Below are 21,076 nucleotides of genomic sequence, written 5' to 3' on the forward strand. Positions count from 1 at the left end.
TTACCGTATCTTTCTGTTCCATTACATTATTGTTTCAGCTACTTGGCCGTTTTTTTGGCCGTCTGTAGCATCCTCTCCAAAATAACGAACATTTCTGTAAAAGTCTGAGGATGCTACAGACAGCAAAAAAAAAAAACGACCAAGTAGCTGAAACAATAATGTTACTTAACAGAAAGATACGGTATAAAAAATAAAACGCATATCTGCTCTACAACGGTATTGAGCACTTTCTTCAGTTTTTATTAATTACCATTTCCATTATATATATATATATATATATATATATATATATAGTAAGTTATAAAAATATATATAGCAATTAAGCTACACAGAATATTCCGCGTCTCATTTTTGTGAGACTATTCTGTGCTGCTTAATTACCATATATATATTTTTATAAGTTACTACCTAGTTCTACTTATGTATTGAGCACTGTTGAAGAAATACTGAAAATTTACGCATTAAATTATATTTTCATACATTAGTAGTCATATATATATATATATATATATATATATATATATATATATATATATATATATATGTGTGTGTGTGTGTGTGTGTATGTCTGTGTGTATGTGTGTGTATGTGTGTGTGGGTGTGTGTGTTTATACGAAAATATGCTTATTCAATTATATTTCACTTTTTTATTCATACCAATCTTTTAATTTATGAAGCTCGATATAATTACGGAGCATATAGAAATAAATGATAAAAAGGTCTATATTTCAAATTTCAAAATGTGGTCCATCTTACCGTTTATTTCTTTAAGCATGTTAAAATGTTAAATTCTTCACAGTAATTGTTTCGTAGCGCAGAATCATTCATGCAATTATTGTGTCAATTTTTGAATTTTTTCCGCCCTTAACTCATCAGAAGAAAAGGAACTCATCAACTTTAAAATAAAATAAAGGAATATTGGTATGATTACAAAATCCGGAAATCGGAAGAGAAATTGCAATTGTGTTTTCTTTAAGTTACGCCATCTTGGAATTTTAATGTATAGTCACCAACGCTAAATTTACGTATTCATAACTTGCAGTAATACTGTTATAGTTTACATAAAATTATCTTATTTAATATTTTATTAATTTATCATTTATAATTAGTCTACATTAATTTTCTTAGATAACGGTCAAATTCAGAATGCATGTACAGTAGAACTCCGGGATACGTCCAAATAAAAATATGGGCGATTTTCTAAGAAACAGGATTATGGGTATACATACAGTAATTTATGGAAAGGAGGGGGTTGTAAAGAGATAGGTTTTGATGTTCAAAATTTTTACCCTAAGCAAAATATGATGAAAGTAAAGATGATTTTCGCGAAAATATATTTGTTTTATATCAACTTTGTTTCCATTCGTAGCCAAGAGTGACCAACAAAATGATGTTTCCTTACAAAGACAAACTGTTATACATATAATAATATTAATATACAAGAAATAAATGTTACCATAGTCAATAAAAGTTACTTTTATGGTAGAAAAGTTCATTGATTTGTATTTTTAAGTAGTTTGTAAAAAAAAAAAAAAATTTTTAATTCACGAACCGATTTAAAAAAATCAAAATGGCAGCGACTTTGAAATGGAGGGCCCCGTTTTCAATTTGAAGGAGGGGCACCTGAGCATTCTGTGTTAATAATTTAAGAGAGTTCCGTCAACGTAAGGAATATTTATAAACATATTTTAATGCTTTCCGTTATTTTGTGCTTGATGAATATTCGATTATGGCATGTGTAATTTATATAAATTAATTATTATTAATTATTATTAAATTAAAAATTAATTTAAGTAGTTATCGCCTCAAATTTCGTTTTAATTTCGGTGCGCTGAAATTATTTCAAGTAAAGAGCATTAAAAACTTTTTCAAACAAAAAAAAACATGAACTGAACTTTTATTGACTATGGTAATATTTATTTCTTGTATATTTATTTTTTCGGGTAGTCGTTTGTTGGCTTTTCTGCTAAACACTCTTACTAAATAATATCGACGAAATATCGACAAACAAAAAAAAACAAAAAAAAACAGTTTTGAAAAATAATGAAGCTTTATTTACTTTAGTAAAATAATCCGAGACAGCAAAATGGGGTATTAAAAAAGTAAACACGTAATTACTTTAGTTTTTTAAAGCAAAGAATCGATATAAATATGAATAAGAAGAAAATGGTGCCATTTTCAAGCAGAACAGCTTCGTTTCAGTTTTGCAGTATTGAACGGTGTAGTATTGCGCCGTCGGATTCAGGGTTGTACTAGTGTAATGTAATGAACACGCAGAAAGGGTTTTTAATCAACTGAAATCATTCTAGTACACTGACAAAAAAGCTTAAACAGATATATAAATAAAAATAAAAAGGTTATGTAAATGTTTTTAAAAGACACGTAATCACGTGAGCAGGATTTTTTTCCTTCTTTTGACACGATAACAAGTAACATTCTTATTTTTATTATGTATCTATTTATCTATTTTCGAAAGAGTGCCACGTGCAAGTGGAGAAATAAAAAAAAACAGTTGTGCAAAATTTGTGTCGAGAATTGTCTAAAGTTCCGACTTTTCTTTTTTTGCTTTAACTTTAATAAGAACGTGAATTTATGAGGTGAATTTATTCGACACAATATGATTCAACTAAAAAAAAAAATAAAAGCTAACGTGAATTAAGATTAAAGTTAAGGTGTTATTGTGGACCCTCACCCCTTTGAAAAAACCTTGTTAAACTTTGTGGCATATTTACATTCTATGGAGGTCAGGCGCGAACGAACATCCCATAATTTTATTATACCATGTTTTTTCAAACTGAAACATAGATATCAAAGTATACCTGCGCAAATAGATAGAAAAGTCTTTGTTAAAGTTTGTGCCATATTTCCATGGAGTACAGGCGTGAACACAGACTCCACAATTTTATTATACCATCCGTATTTAAGTTGAAACATACTTATCAAAGTATTCTTATGTACATCTATATCAAAAACCCTTGTAAACGTTTTTTTAAATTTTTTATTTCCATACTTTGTGGGCCAGGCGCGAACGCAGACCTCACAATTTTTATGAACTACCGTTCTGCCAGATCAAACATACCCATTCCAGATCCTCGATACATCTTCAATCATTATATGTAATCAGTTTTTTTTTAAATAGTCAACCATATAGGACCTATTCGTGACCACACACACACACACACACACACACACACACACACACACACACACACACACACACACACACACAGCTTTATATATATATATATTATAATTTTAGGAATTTAAATTTCATGATTTGAAAAAGTTAAATTTCAAATATAGAATTTTTATTGCACGCAGAACAAAGATTACAGTTTAATTATATTTAATTAACCCATGAGTTTTCGATGTTTATTCATCTTCTCAGAGGAAAAATATTAACAAATATTAGAAATTGTTTTCACCTTATTTGCTAAAAATAATAAACATAGAAACTTAAAAGTTTTTAAAGTTTTAAAATCATTTCAGCTACATAGAGTAAGGGAAATAGGATATTGATGCAGAAAACAAGGATATTGAATTTCAAATCCAAAATGTATGCTAAATTCTGTAATGGAAGTTCTTGGTAGTCGGGAGGTACAAAAGATCCAACGCCTAGTGTAATTCTTCCAAGGCACCCGAAAACAATCTAATACATACATATTTTCTTAGTTTTCCATTGGTTGGATGAGATATCCGGCAAATATTTGATTATATCAATCCGGTAAAGGTTTTCATATATCAGTTTCAAAATTCAAAATTCAATTCAAGTGTGAAATCAATTTGTGAATAAAAAACAAAATAATATCCGGATACAGGCAAATAAAGTTAAATTAAAATAAAAATAAAAGAAAACAATTGTTTATGAAATCAAAGAAAAATAATCCTTAAAAATCAGATGCAGTTTTGGTGATCAAATTTATATTTATAGATCAGCACAAGTTTAAATGTTTTACTAAAGTCTCAAATTTAAATTTTATCTTCTAAAAATAACATGATGGTGGAAGAATTTAATTTGAAAGGAGGGGTGAGAAAAAGGAAGTAGTGTGTATATGACTATATAGAATATACATGTATAGATAGTATATACGTAGACTTTATATATATAGTATATATATATGAATATATATATATATATCGTATATATATATGAATATATAGAATATATATATATAGTATATGCATAGACTGTATATATATAGTATATATATATATATGAATATATAGAATATATATGCATATATAGTATATACACTAACTTTATATGTAGTATATATGAATATATAGAATATATATGTATACATAGTATATATATAGACTTCATATATCTCTTCTTCTCTATATAAATAAAATGAACTCATTTTTTCCCGTCTGATGTTGACATTAATAGGATTAAAATCAAGATATTTCATGCAAATATAATATGCACAAACGGCAGAACTATATCTGAGGTGTGTTATAGGCTTATTATTTCTCAAATTCCTCGATAATCTTAGATTTCTATACTTTTTCTGCTGAGAAGTCACGGCCAAAATCGGTTAAGATCAATGGAAGTGGTAAAATATTTTCTCTCTAATAAATTCCTCCTCCCCCTGCCACCACTTAACACCGTTTGGGGATCGTTCACAAGGAACAGTTGAGAAGAGAACACCGGTTTGGCTTCGTAGTTCTTTCATGTGAAGTTATTTAAAATCACTAAACTAAGCTGCAGTGCTCTGTGGCGTAGTGGTTAGCATGCTGTACAATTCACATTATATTTTCACGTTCGCGCCGACCTACCGTAGTCGTTTTTTTTGTTTTTTTTTTCCTTAACAACTGGAATGGACTTTTCTTGGTGGCCGAACTGTTAACGTTGCAGATGTTTTTTTTGTTTTTTTGTTTTTTTCACACTTTATTTTCCTACTTTTACTCATGACTCCGGGTTTGATCCTTCCTACTTACCTACCATAACATGTTTTAAAACTCCCCCCCCCCCGTCCCGGAAACAAACACTCGGGCAACGCCGGGTACCCCCGCTAGTATAGTATATATCGAATATATATGTATATATATTATATACATAGACTTTATATATAGTATATATGAATATATAGAATATATACGTATACATAGTATATATATATATAGACTTCATATATATATATAGTATATATCGTATAGTAATATAGACTTTATATACATAGTATTTATTTAATATACATGTATATATAGTATATACATATATATTATATGCATATATTCATTTATATATATTATATACATGTATTCATTTATATATAGAATATATATGTATACATAGTATATACATAGATATTATATATAGTATACATATAATTATATATAGAATATATATGTATATACAGTATATACATAGGTATTATATATGTAGTATATATATGTATATATATATATATAGCTAATATGTATACACATGTATATATAACATACATGTTTATATATTATGTATATATTGCATTGATAAGGAAGATTGTGCGGTATTTTTAACTTTGATTTCAAATGATGTATTTCCAAATACGGGTTTGATTTAAATACCTTTACTTTATCGTTTTAGAGACGGTGCTTCGCTTTATCTAATCGATGAATTTACAATCGTTTTAAAACAATTAGGCTTTTTCAATACAAGATGGAAAAACGCAACATCGCACAATTTTCTTATTTTAAATTCGAAAAGCTGTTGAAAACGCTCGCAATATAAACGAAGCGTTTGACCCAGAAACCAGCACTGAACGCACATCACAATGGTGGTTTAAGAAATTTCGTGGAAGTGGCGACGAGGGTCTTGAAGATGATTAGCGTAGTGGTCGACTATCGGATGTTGACAACGAGCAATTGAGAGCTTTAGTCGAAGCCAATCCACGCACAACTGTTCGAAAACTTGCTTCTGAATGAGACGGAACGTATACAACTATTTCCAATTACTTGAGAGGGATTGGAAAGACAAAGAACTTGATAAATGGGTGCCTCGCAATTTGAACGACAACCAAAAGAAACACAGTTATGAAATGTCATCTTCCTTTCTTTTACGCAACAACAACGATCCGTTTCTCGATCGGATTGTGAGTTGCAATGAAAAGTGGGTTCTTTACGAAAACTGGCGACGCTCAGCTCAGTGGTTGGGCACTGATAAAGCCACAAAGCAGTTCTTGAAGCTAGAGCTGCACTAAAAGAAGGTCATACGATTTTTGAATGCAGGCGAAACCATTACGGTAGAGACGTACTACCAAAAAATGGATGAAATGCACCAGAAACTTTGACAACAACACCCAGCATTAGTCAGCAAATAAGGCCAAATTCTCCACCAAAACAATGCCCGATCGCACGTTGCTAAACCGACCCTACAAATATCGAACAAATTGGGCTAGGAAACTCTCCCATACTCTTCAGACCTCTCATCTCCCGGCTACCACGTATTCAAGTATTTCGACAACTTTCTGCGCGAGAATTGCTTAAAAAACCTAAGCGGTATGAAAATCGCCTTCACCGATTTCATCGCTAGCAGAACGCAAGAATTTTACATTACTGGCATAATACACCTGTTTTGCAATGGCAAAAAGTGTGTTTATTCTAATGGTGCTTCTTTCGGTCAATAAATTTCTGTTTAAGTCGTAATATGTTCAACTGAATTTAAAAGTTATAAACTGCAAGAACTTTCTTGTCAACCTTTATATATATATATATATATATAATATATATATATATATATATATATATATATATACACACACACACAAACACAAACTCACACACACACACATATATATATAATATAATATAAGGTTGACAAGAACGTTCTTGCGGCTTTTAACTTTTTAATTCAGATGAAAATATCTCGGTTGAAAGAAAAATTTATTGAACGAAATAAGAACCATCGCAAAACAAGTATATCTATGTCAGTAATGTGCATGCATATATATATATATATATATATATATATATATATATATATATATATATATGTATATATATATATATATGTATATATATATATATGAGGAAATATACACTTTCGATGTATATGTATATATATGTACGCGTATATATGTATATATGTATATACATGTATATATGTATGTATGTGTACATGTATGTATGTGCATATATATGTATGTATGTTTATGTATATATGTGTATATGTATGTTTATGCATATATATGTGTATATATGTATAAGCATATATATGTATATGTATATATGTATGTATATGAGAATATATGAATATATGTATATGTGTATGTATATATAGAAATCAATAAAAGAACAATGACGATATAAGACTATATTCTTATATACATATATTTATTAATTTATTCAATAAGAGTATACATCAATCAGGGATGTAGGGTAAGTGGGAGACTCTTTATACCATGGTATTTCGAAATCTGATGCTTCTCATCAGAAAATGAGAGAAGATGCTAGGTAACATAATAGGTATGCCACGTCTAATAATGTACTCCTACCCATCTATACAATCTGTACTTTGCCTACTACCACGCTAGATTTCAGCTATAGGGACTCTCTCCAATTCACTCTCTCCATCACAACATGTATGTATGTGTTTGTATGGGTGTATGTATATATATGTTGTGTGTATATGCCAATATATATATATGTGTGTGTAAATGTGTGTATATATGTATATATAATAACTACAATGTTGATTGCTTGTTTGATGCTTTTCAACTATTATTTGTATGTACATGTGCATATATATATATGTGTGTTTATGTATGTGTGTGTGTATATATATATGTACATATAGATGTACGTATATGTATAAGTATGCTTGTACGGATACACATAGATTTAAGGATAGACTTGTTAAACTACTAATTAATATTATTTTTCATTATTTTTTATATATATATGGATGTTTAATATATATATATATATATATATATATATATATATATATATATATATATATATACAATATATATATATATATATATATATTTATTTCTGTGTGTGTAATACATATAAATGTTAATGTAGATGTCTTTGTGCTGCCTTGCATGCTCATGTATATTGTTTTTTCTCCCCCTCTCTCTGTATATATATATATATATATATATATATTAAGCAATGTAATTGATAATTTAAAATTTAAGAATCAAATTATAATTAAATTAAAAATCCGTTTCATATAATTATAATTTGATTCTTTAATTATAATTTGATTCTTAAATTTTAAATTATCAATTACATTACTTAATATTGAATTAGCTCTAGGACATTTACCTATCGAGCTTATTATATATCTAAATTACAACGAGCACTTTCTCTTTCCTGTATTTTAATTAAACTAGTAATTTCACTGTTACATTAAAATACACCCAGCTCTTTAGACTATTGTTCTAATCTCCTTTAAATATATATATATATATATATATATATATATATATATATATATATATATATATATATATATATATATATATATATATATATGAGTGTATGTGCATGTATATTTGTTTGGGTATGAGTGTATGTGCACATGCACATGTAGATATATATGCACATTTATGTGAGTATGAGCACGTGTACGTGTATGTATGCGCATGTTGATCTGTGCATGTGTGTATATATGTGCATATGTATGTATATGTGTACATGTTTGTGTATGCATATGATTATATGTATATGTGTATGTATAGGAATGCATGCACAATGTATATATGCACGTTACATATAGCTGTATAATATGGATATATATGCGTAAACATGGCTGTCATATGGAGATGCATGCATGTATATCAGTACATGTGTGCACACAAATTTTTTATGTAGACTTTACTATTGGTCTGATGTTAAATATTATTATTGTTATTATTATTATTATTATTATTATTATTATTACTATTATTATTATTATTATTATTACTATTATTATTATTATTATTATTATTATTATTATTATTATTATTATTATTATAATAAATATTGTTATTATTAATACGCACAGAGTGATATTCGGGCCAAGATCACAGGGTAGTATCTATTCTGATGCTGCACTTAACCTTTTATGTCCTCGGTCAGTGGAGGAGAAATCGTGATCGAGACAATTTTTATTTTGTGTTTATTTTTATTTTTGTTCCTATCCTATGTGCCTGTTTTCATGGAGAGCTGGATTTTCTCCACATTAAAAAAGCAACCTAGTGTCTATCTCCGCCCTCGTGGGGATGCAAGTAAATGGAAACAATAGTATTATTAATAATATTACTATTATAACTATTACCATTTTTATTATTACTTTGCTATATTTATTTACTATAATTGTTTTTACAACTATTACTATTATTATTATGAGAACTATCATTAATATTATTTTTACCGTTATACACATTCGTTTCAATTTCCAAGCTATTTGTTATACATATTGAAATTAGTTGCGTCTCTATTCTTTTGCCGGTTGAAATGATCGCTAATACGTTACAAAAATTAAACAAAAATAAAAATAAAAAATAAAGCACAACTTTCTTTTTCCAAAAACTCTAAAATAATTCACGTGAACTCTTTCGAATATTGTTGGCAGAAATAAACGCTGTCCAAAATACAAATTTCCAGTTTTTTCAACGTCTTTCATTTTCATTTCGATACTTATGTTTGTGAACAAGAGCGGAGGACCGCTTGATTATATATATATATATATATATATATATATATATATATATATATATATATATATATATATATATATATATATATATATATATATATAATATTAAATGCAAAAAACAACGTCGTTTTCATGCTTCTTATTACTATATGTGATTTGTCCGTGGTACTGGGCCTCTGGTACCCTAAAGAATTATCGTATTCTCTCCAAAGCTTACCTTTTTAATTTATTGTGCCGAGACTTATCATCTGCCCGAAGCCGTTACCCGCAGCATGCTTTAAAAGCACACAATATCGCAGGTTTCCATCTTTATTTTTCCAACAAGTGCACATCTAGTGCTGTTCCCCGGCAAGTTTTTCTTCTTGCGAAAAATATTATGGATATTAAAAAAACAAACAAAACAAAAAAAAAAAAAAACAAAGAAAATTCTCTCTTTTGATTTTATCACACCCGAAAACCTCTCAAACTACTCGTTTTCGTAATTTTCTCTTGTCCCCTCTCTAAAATTGTAACATATTTCTAGACCAACCATTCGGCTTAATCATCGTTTCATTTTTATTTTCTTACTAGCTGTACCCGGCCACGCGTTGCTGTGGCTCAGTTTGTGTAAATGGAACACATTCCTCAAGAAAAATTGCATTTTGTTCGTTTATTTACTTTTATTATTTTTGCAATTTTTTTTATCAATAAAAGTTGTTATTCCCCCCCCCAAAAAAAAGATTAATTTTTTACCATAAATTGTTAGGTGAAAGATTTTTTTTCAGGAAAACTTGCATTTTTTTAAAAGAAATTTGGCAGTAAACGTTTCTCTTTGAAAACGGAATTTATATTATAAAAAGAACAGATGAATGCTTTACATGAACACTGTAAATAGTTATGTGAATGTAGAGAAAAGTTTGATTCTTTTTTTCAAGAGAATGTACAAATTATTTTTTTTAACAGAGGTTCAGAAAATAAACAGAAAAATACTTCCATCGTCAATTATGCAGAAAAATAAATAAAATGTTGATTTAGTGTTTCAACATTATACTTATAAATTACGATAAAACTTGCTGAGTATGCGCTGTTTTACGGTTGTTGTAAAAATGGAATGGAAACTTAAATTTATCTCCGTTTTAATCTTTCTTCATTTTTTAATTGCGCCCCCCCCAAACGAATATAATCAAAACAGTAACATTCAACAATTGTACTTTATGTATATAAAACATAAAATATTTAAAAAAAAGTTAATAACGAAAGGGAAATAATTCCATTTTTAAACGATAAGTCAGTTTGGTATATCTTTTTGTTATTTTTTACATAAGTCCAGCTTACCAATCACAATGGAAATGTCGGGTACGTTTACAACGAATAAACACTCCAATCTAGTAGATGTATCAGAATTTTTGTAGGAATTTTTGACACCCCTATCACGAAACTGCGAATAAAATATAAAAAAACTCGTAATTTCTCTTTTAAAAGTGGGTTGTTTATTTTCTTTATGGATTATACTTCCAAAATAAACTATTAAAGTTGTTTTAAAAGTAATAGAAATATTTTTTTTAAAACAGTAATGAATTTTATGAACTCAATATTTTTCAATTTTTAAACTTTAAAAATCTATCAAAATTTTTCTATTGATTCTATTTTTACGATATTTTCAGGATCAATGTGAAATTTTTATGCTCTATCAAATAAACCGAATATTTAGACAAACGTTTTTTTTAATTCACGCCCCCCCCATTTTTAAGTGTCTATTAAAAAGTAAATAATTAATTTGCACACCAAAGTTTTATATATCACAAATTGAAGAGAAAAGGTCAATAAATAATATATTCAAATTTAAAACAAAAAAGTAGTGTTTTTTAGAAATTTACCTGTAAAGTTCGAAGTTTTTTTTAAACCACGTTGTTTGTTTTTTCTTTTGTTTTTTTTAATGAAACCTTTTGTCCTTGCTCCTTTAATTGAAAAAAAAAAATTAGGGCTTGAATTAAATTTTTCGAGGAGTTATAAGCTTAGAAAGACAGGGGGTTCGAATAATTCACGCATACCATTTTGAAATTTCTATTAAAAAGTAAATAATTAATTTACTCACCAAATTGAAGAGAAAAGGTTAATAAATAATATATTCAAATTTTAAACAAAAAAAAGTAGTGTTTTAGAAATTTACCTGTAAAGTCCGAAGTTTAAAACCTTTTTTTTAAAGCACGTTGTTTGTTTTTTGTTTTTCTTTTAATGAAACCTTGGTCCTTGCTCCTTTAATTGAAAAAAAATTAGGGCTTGAGTTACATTTTTCGAGGAGTTATAAGCTTGGAAAGACGGGGTGGAATTATTCACTATTTTTCACGAAATTTCTGACACACCTACCAATCTACCCATGTTAGAACGGCTTTCGGAATAGACATCCCTAACCTTGCCAGCATACCCGAAAAGCTATAAAAGTTGACGTGTCGAATGTGAACGATGAGTTGGACGTAATGTAAAAAGGTACCGAATTTAAAAGGTAACGAAATTCAAATTTCCGTTCCATTTTTACAACAACCGTAAAGCAGAGCATTCTATGCAAATTTTACATAACTTACTGTATTAATGCTATTTTTTTTAAGCAAAAAAAATATTTAGGTTTGCCTATAAATTCCTAAACTCATTTCACCCTAAATAATTTAGGTGACTGAAATAAGAATCTAATTGAATCTTTAATTCCTGAATAGTATGCAAGAAATTCATTTTTCTTCGAGTTATATCGAATTCATTAATACGGACTTTAGGAGCTTTTTTCGTAATGTTCCTGTAAAAATTATTTTTTATTGTTACAAATTACGATGCTTTGTTTATATAAAAAAAAGCAAAAATAAATTCTTGCGTTTTTTATTTACTACTGAAAACCATAACTTTAGTAAAGGTATTTTTTGTTTAAACAAAATAAAACATTTTCACTAAGAGTTAAGTAAAAATAATTAGTTCGTTATATTCTGCGATCATTATTTGATAAATACTGAAATTTTCGTTAAAATTGGTTAATTTCCTGATTTTTGGTGAATTTTTAAGTAAAGGGAGGGGTCAAAATGTTTATACACTTTGAACGTCGGCATTCATTTTGTCTGTACCTACCATTTTTCGATGAATATTTGATAGGAAAGCGACCACGTGTGGTTAATTTAAATCAAATTTCAATCACATGGTTACATTATCAATAATCATGTAATTAAGCGCATTGAAAATTTACCGATATTGTAAACACATTTTTTTCGTCGCGTTGTGTTTTTTCTTTTCTTTCAAAAGACCCTTTGTTTTGTTTCGTAGTATTAGTCAGGTTCGATTTTTTTCGTACCCTTGTATGGATGGCCTGGCAACGAGTACCAAATCAACGTATGTGTATCAAGGTGTTGGTTGAATTTTAAAGGAGAAAGCCACCACTAATGTTTTTCTATTAGATTCTATATATGACCTGATTTTTGTCAAATTTTTTATTTCCTTCTTAATTTTTCAAAAAAAATGCCAACAGTGTTGGATATTTCAGAAGGAAAATTGACATTATTAGAAATGTTGGTGTGACTGGAGGCGCAGGTACGGCCTGATCATTGTCTATCTTTGATCGACAATATTCCCAGGTAACAATCAATCGACCATTTTCTGAACAGTCTGTTGATTCCTTAACTTAAATCTATCTGTTGGACGCAGGCCCTTCTCATGCTGCTCTATGATGAATCTTCTGTTCAATTCAACAGACGTTGTTAAAAATTAGTATCTTTGACCATTTGTTTCTGAAAAATAAGAAATCATTTATTACATTATCATAAAATAGTAAACCTATTTTAATATTATCATAAAATATAGTTCCGAAATTTTGTAACAGGATTTATGTCCGACCATGTGTATATATATATATATATATATATATATATATATATATATATATATATATATATATATATATATATATATATCTGCGTGTGTATATACATGTATATACATGTATGTGTGTATGTATGTATACGTTTATATCTATATATGGGTATATAAGTATGTGGGTATATATATATATATATATATATATATATATCTGTCTTTATATGTATATATGTGTGTATATGTATATATGTATGTATACATGCATATGTATGTGTATATTTATATATGTATGTGTATATATGTGTATATGTATGTGTATATATGTATATATATGTATATATGTATATGTGCATATGTATTTCTATATGCATATATGCATGTATATATACTTATGTATATCTATATATATACTTATGTATATGTATATATATGTATATGTATATATATACGTATATGTATATAGATGTATATATGCATGTATTTATTAAATTTTTTGTATGTAGCGTATAAATGGAGCATATATATATATATATATATATATATATATATATATATATATATATATATATACTAGCAAAAGTAGCCGTCGTTGACTGGATTCAAAAACAGCCTACAGAAAATGGACTCTGATTTATGAAAGTATGATAGGTTATGAAAAGGAACGGTTGTAAAGAGATAGCTTCGAATTTGGGGGTATCAAAACCAAAGCAAAATATGATGAAAGTAAAAATAAAATAGATAAATCCCATAATTTATTATACCATACCTGTTCACACTGAAACACTTATCACAATATTCTGTGGATCTATATTAAAAATCCTTGTTAAACTTTGTGACATATTTCCATTCCATATAGGTCAGGCGCGAACGATATATACCCATTCTTGTGTCTCGATACATCTTCTATCATTATATGTAATCAGTTTTTTAAAATAGTCAATCATATAGGAGCCTATTTGTGACCACACACACACAAACACACACACACACACATTCAGCTTTATATTATATATATATATGTATGTTTATATTCATATATATACTTCATATAATAAGTAAATACGAAAAATATCATAAATATGATAAATGTGTGTGTCTCTGTGTGTGTATACACACACACATACACACGCACACACACACATATATATGTATATGTATATATATGTATATATAAGAGAAAGAAAATTAAAACTGTAAGTTGAACTTTACAATCAAAATGTATTGTTCGACTGAATACTCCATACTGAATACTGAATACTGGAATTGTTTTATGGAGTATTCAGTCGAACAATAAATTTTGATTGTAAAGGTCAACTTACAGTTTTAAGTTTCTTTCTCTTATAATAAGCTCTACTCTCTATTGCGTATTGGGCTTTTTTTAATTCGGTTGGGATTAAATGTTCTATATATAAATACTGTTATTTGTATTAATTTGAAGTTTACCATAGCGTATATCAGGTAAACACTACATCCCTTTGTTTTCAATCATATATATATATATATATATATATATATATATATATATATATATATATATATCACCCAGCCTCTCCCACTCGTAAAATACATTTTAATATCTTCTAATTCGTTCAGATTTCGTATTTTTACTAAAAAACTGATTTTCTTTTATTGATTATTCTATTGTACGCAATATATAGTAGTGATTTTAAAAGTAAAATTAAGAATAAAATTACTTGCCTGCCATCAGTTAGAATCGAAACTAAAATATCTAGCGCTCTAGCCTTAGTCGTTACCGCTTGAGCTTTTGTCAGACTGATAAAAAAATTGTTAAAAATGTACTGACTTTAACGTATAAATGTATATTTGCACATGCGTACAAAAGCACATTAAATCGAATTACGCTTACCAAGTTTAAATTTTTATCAATTTAATAACTTATTAGCTATTTTACCGGCTGATATATATATATATATATATATATATATATATATATATATATATATATATATATATATATATATATAATGTCTTATTAGCTATTTTACCGGCTGATATATATATATATATATATATATATATATATATATATATATATATATATATATATATATATATATATATATCGTAACGGTTTACAAAAAAATGCAATCATTTGACAAGCCTCGCACCGCTCTGCGATCTTGCACCTCAAAGGAGATGCACTTTGAAAAATGGAGACAGACACACAGACATGATGGGATTTTTTTATTTATTTATAGATATAAACGGATTCTTTTTCGTTTTATGCCATCTCTTTATATATCTCTTGTTGCAAAATATTTTTTTGTACAGATAATGCATGTTATAAATAAATTACATGTTGTCTATTTCAGGTTTCTGATTTCATGAAGAAAGCTCCCCAATGGGAAGAAAGCATCAAAGTATGGCTCAATTTTAGATCAATTCCGGTCGATTACCTCAATCCATTTAAGGAATGGTTCGAGAATCTGATCAATAAGTCAAAAAATAGTACTACTTCAACTACCTTTCCTGGTAAGCCTGATTCATATTTTGTATTAAGGGACTGAATAATTGTACTTACTAGCTGTATCTACTCAGTACTTTTCTCTTTTTAAATATGAATTTGATGTTATGCTTTTGAATTTTTGAGATGAGGATTGATAATTTATATTATTTGAATTATTGGATGTTATTCTCACAGCGTTCTGGCCAATGTAACTTTATTCAGATGTGTTTTGGCGAACTCGGAAATCTGGACAAAATTGCAATTGAATTTATTCCTCTTTCCGCTAGCCTTGATCTGGTAGAATCCTAACTAATTTACAATCGTATTTTGTGTCTCCCCCGCAATGAGGATTAAATCTTCAATCTCCAGAAGAGATTCGCTTAAAACTGAATTTTTCTTAGTATTTTACCCGTTACGTCTTAGGTGCGCAAGACTTCTACTTGGTGATTGCTAACAGAACGACAGAATGCTACTCCCGTGGATTGAATAAAGTATTTTGTTCAAAATCTCGCATAGATTCCTGAGTTTAGTAAGAAAAGAAAGTCGTAGGTTACATCGGCCGAAACGTTATTAGAATAACATCAACGACGAGAACAATAATCCGAACAATACGTAATTTTGATAGTCAAATTTAAATCAATTTTCGCAGAGACACAAAATGTTTTTCAACTAATAAAGTGTTCAATAGTTTGCTTAAGAAAAAATGGAAATCAATTAGAGTTAGTACTTTACACTATTGAATTTGCATTTAGTTAATCAAATAATGCTGATATATAAAAGTTACTTGGTCTGTGTGAGTCTGTGTGTGTGTCTGTTTGTCTGTGCACGTGGGTCTGTGAGTGAGTTCCCTATGGACTTCGAAACAGCTGGATCGGTTTTTATGAAATTTCACAAAAACATGTACTTTATGTATCTGGGAGTGTTCTTATATAGGTCTTGTGTCGGGATAATATAATAAGTATCGAATAATACAATCAGTATCGAAAACCGATAATCGAAAAAATCCGATGAAAAAATATTGTTGCTATTTGATTTGATGAGCGCCGTTTACCGGCACCTCCCCATTACTGCTATCCAGTTAAGATGGTGCCCATTGGAGAATAAAATCTATTGTGAAAGAAATTGATACACACAAGCTATCCGTCGCTTTAGTGAATGCAATTAAGTTTCTCAATGAAATATATATTAAGTATAAGTTTCCCAATGAATATATATTAAGTATAAGGTTTTATTTATTTAGATTATATTTTTCTGAGTTTGTTTGTCTATCTGTCCATTCTACCTTTTCTCAGAAATTACTGGATCCAGCTGGTTAAAATTTTGCATGGACCATAGTTACAAGGTGAAGTGAACTACCTATTATGACATCCGTTTTATACACGGATAGGAATTAATAGGGATTCGTTACCACAATACATTTACTCTAGAAGTTTGGCATAAAGCATTTATTAGTGGTTGGGCTAAAAGTCTAGTTATCGATATAATATGCTAAAAATCTAAAGATTTGTATGTTCTTTTGACTGGTGTAATGGGAGATAACTTATTGAAGAGTTATCTTAATCGATAATATGTAATTCTAAAAAGAACAAAAAAATCTATAGGGTAATTTATTCAAGAATTACTCCCCACCTTGACCCAAGAAGAAACAGGTAATGTCTTTTAATATATAATTGATATTTTCGAAATTGTAACATCTCTCCGGCCCTTTTGATGGAACGGGTACTGGATTTTACTTATAATTTGAAAACACAATATATAGAGTAGTAATTTTAAAAGTAAGGTTGGTTGGTTGTTTTTTTTACGGCATATCAACCCTTTTCGGGTTATTTAATGCCGAATCCAAAGATTTTGAAGAAAAATATTTTTAATAGAATATATTTGTTGTTTTCACGTCGATTTCTATTTAACCCATAGTTGGGACCCTAACAGGTACTACCACTCCGGGTCAGAGTGGACCTGGGAGCAATGGTAATTAAAGGGTGGCTCCACACTCCCTAAAGCCCACAAGCTGGGGCCTCACCACTGGATAGAGTTTAAGGTCATATCCAGGACCCCCATTGAGGGACTTTTATCCTCTGCAGGGGGGTAGTCGGCGTATTCTAATGCCCTACCGACAGGGCCACTTAAAAGTAAGCAATTATAGAAACGAAACAAAATAAGGATAAAAATAAATTGTAACGTGATGTTTAAGCTGGAGAACAAAAGTGCAGTTCAGTTATTGTGGACAATACGCGCACACACACATATCCGCATGATTCTTTTGGTACTAATGCATCACCACTTATCAAGACTAAGAAACATTCAAGGATAAGAGTTAATTAAATGGACAGATTGACAGTTGAATGATGATGAATACTACAAGAGGATTGCAAAACCTTCAGACAACATTCATGTTAAACAAAAGATCACATTGAACGAAAAAGAACAAAGTATCGTATCTGTTCTGATGCTACACCTATTCAATTCTGTCCTCGGTCAGTGAAGTAGAATTTCTTCTAGATTGAGGAAATTTTTATTTTTATTCCACTCAAGGTTGCCCCTTTTTTAGGGTTGGATATCTCCCACATAAAAAAGCGATCTTGTGTCTAACTTTTTCCTCGTGGGGAGGAGACAAGTAAGTGGGAATAGCAAGCGACCATAGAAAGAAGAATTCTTCTCTTTCACCAATTCTTTATCAAATAAGGGAGCGAGATTTACGTTCATAGTTCGTGATAAATTCTTGCACAGGTGTAACATGTTGTTTTCAATGGACAGCAAGTAACAACAAGCCTTTTCACATTGTTGGCTATTCCTTAAATGAGTCTATGTATATTGTCCTTCTTTTGTGAGATTTTTTCTTGGTTCTTTTATCAGAAGGCTAGTATATCTTCGAAGAAAATGACGAGTGTTTTTGAACTTAAAAATGCTTACTGGAGCCACATTTTCTGAACTAGGGTCTTGCAGGAATTTTTCTGATCTTATTTTATATTATAAAAATTCTAGCAGCAAATGGCTTTAAACAAACCAATAAACTATTCCCCATATCTCCTAAATCGTACTGTATAACTGATCATACTTAGCGATTCCTACATACATTTCACTATAAAACCACACTTCATTGGGCCTTTCTGCTGCCTAATGCTGGGTGTTGTTGTCAAAGTTTTTGATATATTTCATTAATTTGTTGACAGTATTTCTCCGCCGTAATGGTTTCGCTTGCATTAAAAAAAACTATAAGGGATGAGACCAGGCGCAGACACCCAAACAGTCAGCATGACCTTCTTTTGGCGTGACTCTGGCTCCAGGAAGTGTCGTCGAGCTCCGTCGGCATCTAACCACTGAGTTGAGTTTTTCATTACATGCCACAATTCGGTCGAGAAATGGGTCGTTTTGTTGCGTGAAAGAAAAGAAAGATGACAATTCTTTTGGTTGTCGTTTAATTTGTAAGGCATCCATTTATCAAATTTTTGTCTTTCCAATCTCTCTCAAGCGGTTGAAAATCGTCGTATATGTTACGCCTAATTCAGAAGCAAGTTCTTGAATAGTTGTACATGGATGGACTTCGATTAAGGCTTTTAATTTATCGTTGTAAACATCCGAGGGTCGACCATTACGCTCACCATCGTCGCCACCAAGAAATTTCTTAAACCACCATTGTGCTGTGCGTTCAGTAGTGGTTCCTGGGCTAAACGCTTCTTTGATATCGCGAGCTGTTTCAGCAAGTTTTCAGCCTAGCTTGAATTGAAACAAGAAAATTATGCGAATTTGCTATTTTCCATCTTGTATTCAACATTCTGAAAAGAAGACATAATTGCTTTAAAACGATTCTAATTTAAATGATTGGATAGAGCGAAAAACGCCTTTTAAGATGATATAAAATAAAGGTTATAACGAAAACCTATTTGAAAATACATCATTTGAAATCAAAATTAAAAATTCCACAAGGAACCTTCTTGTGAACTTAATGGACAGCAAGAAAAATACCCATACTATCGAGACAGGCTATCATAATTATCACAGTAAAAACCTAAAACTATTCAGATCCAACAAACTATAGGCCTATTGCTCTTACAAGTTGCACCTGTAAAATCCTGGAAAAATGCTAAACTATAGATTAAAAAGTACTTGGAAAAAGAACAAATTAATTACAAACATCTAATCTGGATTTAGGAAAAACAGATGTGCAATCGACCAAATAGTCTGACTGGAAACTTTTATTCGATATGTTTTTGCCCCCCCCCATCTAGCTGTCATTTATTTTGACATTGAGAAGCTTTACAACACAGCGTGGAAATATGTTATAATGAAAGATCTAAAATCTTTATGCCTTAAAGGAAGATTATCGCAATTCATGAATAACTTCCTAACAGAAAGGAATTTCAAAACAAGGATAGTACTCAGAAACGAAAATTCACAAAAATGGATGCCCCACAAGGAAGCATATTATCAGTAATACTCTTTAATATAAAAATCAATGGCATAGCAGAGTCACTCAAAGCAGATCATGACGAATTTTTATATGTAGATGATTTTTTAATTTGTTACTCTTCCAAAAGCATTAGAATAATCGAACAACCTAACAAAATTAGTGGAAAAAAATTAGTGGAAAATCGAAAACGGATTTAAAGTATCTCGAACTAAAACTAGGTGTATATATTTCTGTTACTTATGTAAAATGTACTGTGGCCCAACTTTAAAACTGAGTGGCAGAGAAATTCATGTAGTACAGCAACATCAATTCCTCTGGATTCTATTCAATTCTAAACTCACAGTCGCCATATAAAGCACTTAAGAGTAAAATACAACAAAGAAATCCAATTAATGAGAACGGTGGCACACACTAACTGCGGCAAAGTTACATTACTGAAATTACATAGAACCTTAATACGCTCTAGATTATGACTGCTTTATCTATGAATCAATTCGTAAATCATATAAAAAAATATGCAACAAAAGAAAATATGAAAGCATGCACCACCAAGGTTTCCGATTATCGTTTGCCACCTTTCCAACTAACTCTCGATGCCATACTAGTGGATAATTGTTACGGCTGTATCTTATCATGTGCTACAAAAAAAAATTCTTCGTTACTTTTCTCTCTTTGTTTCCCTTCTCTGTCCTGCTCTAAGCAAATCTGACGACCTAGTCCACAAACTCCAAAA

At 29.6% G+C, this 21,076-nt stretch overlaps 1 protein-coding gene across 2 annotated transcripts in view; it reads left to right on the forward strand.

The window, feature by feature from the left end:
* Positions 1-21,076, forward strand: part of LOC145259643 (uncharacterized) — a 99,947-nt gene that overhangs the window by 49,538 nt on the left and 29,333 nt on the right. For both annotated transcript variants that reach the window (XR_013864189.1, XM_080117324.1), the window contains exon 6: positions 15,802-15,961. Coding sequence is in view for 1 of the 2 variants with exons in the window: in XM_080117324.1 (XP_079973450.1) it covers positions 15,802-15,961 (160 nt within the window). In the remaining variant the exon portion in view is untranslated. The remainder of the gene's footprint in view (positions 1-15,801; positions 15,962-21,076) is intronic.

This window comes from Euprymna scolopes, chromosome 1 (genome assembly GCF_053919585.1).
Source record: "Euprymna scolopes isolate OS-2025 chromosome 1, ASM5391958v1, whole genome shotgun sequence".
In the NCBI taxonomy this organism is placed as follows: Eukaryota; Metazoa; Mollusca; class Cephalopoda; order Sepiida; family Sepiolidae; genus Euprymna; species Euprymna scolopes.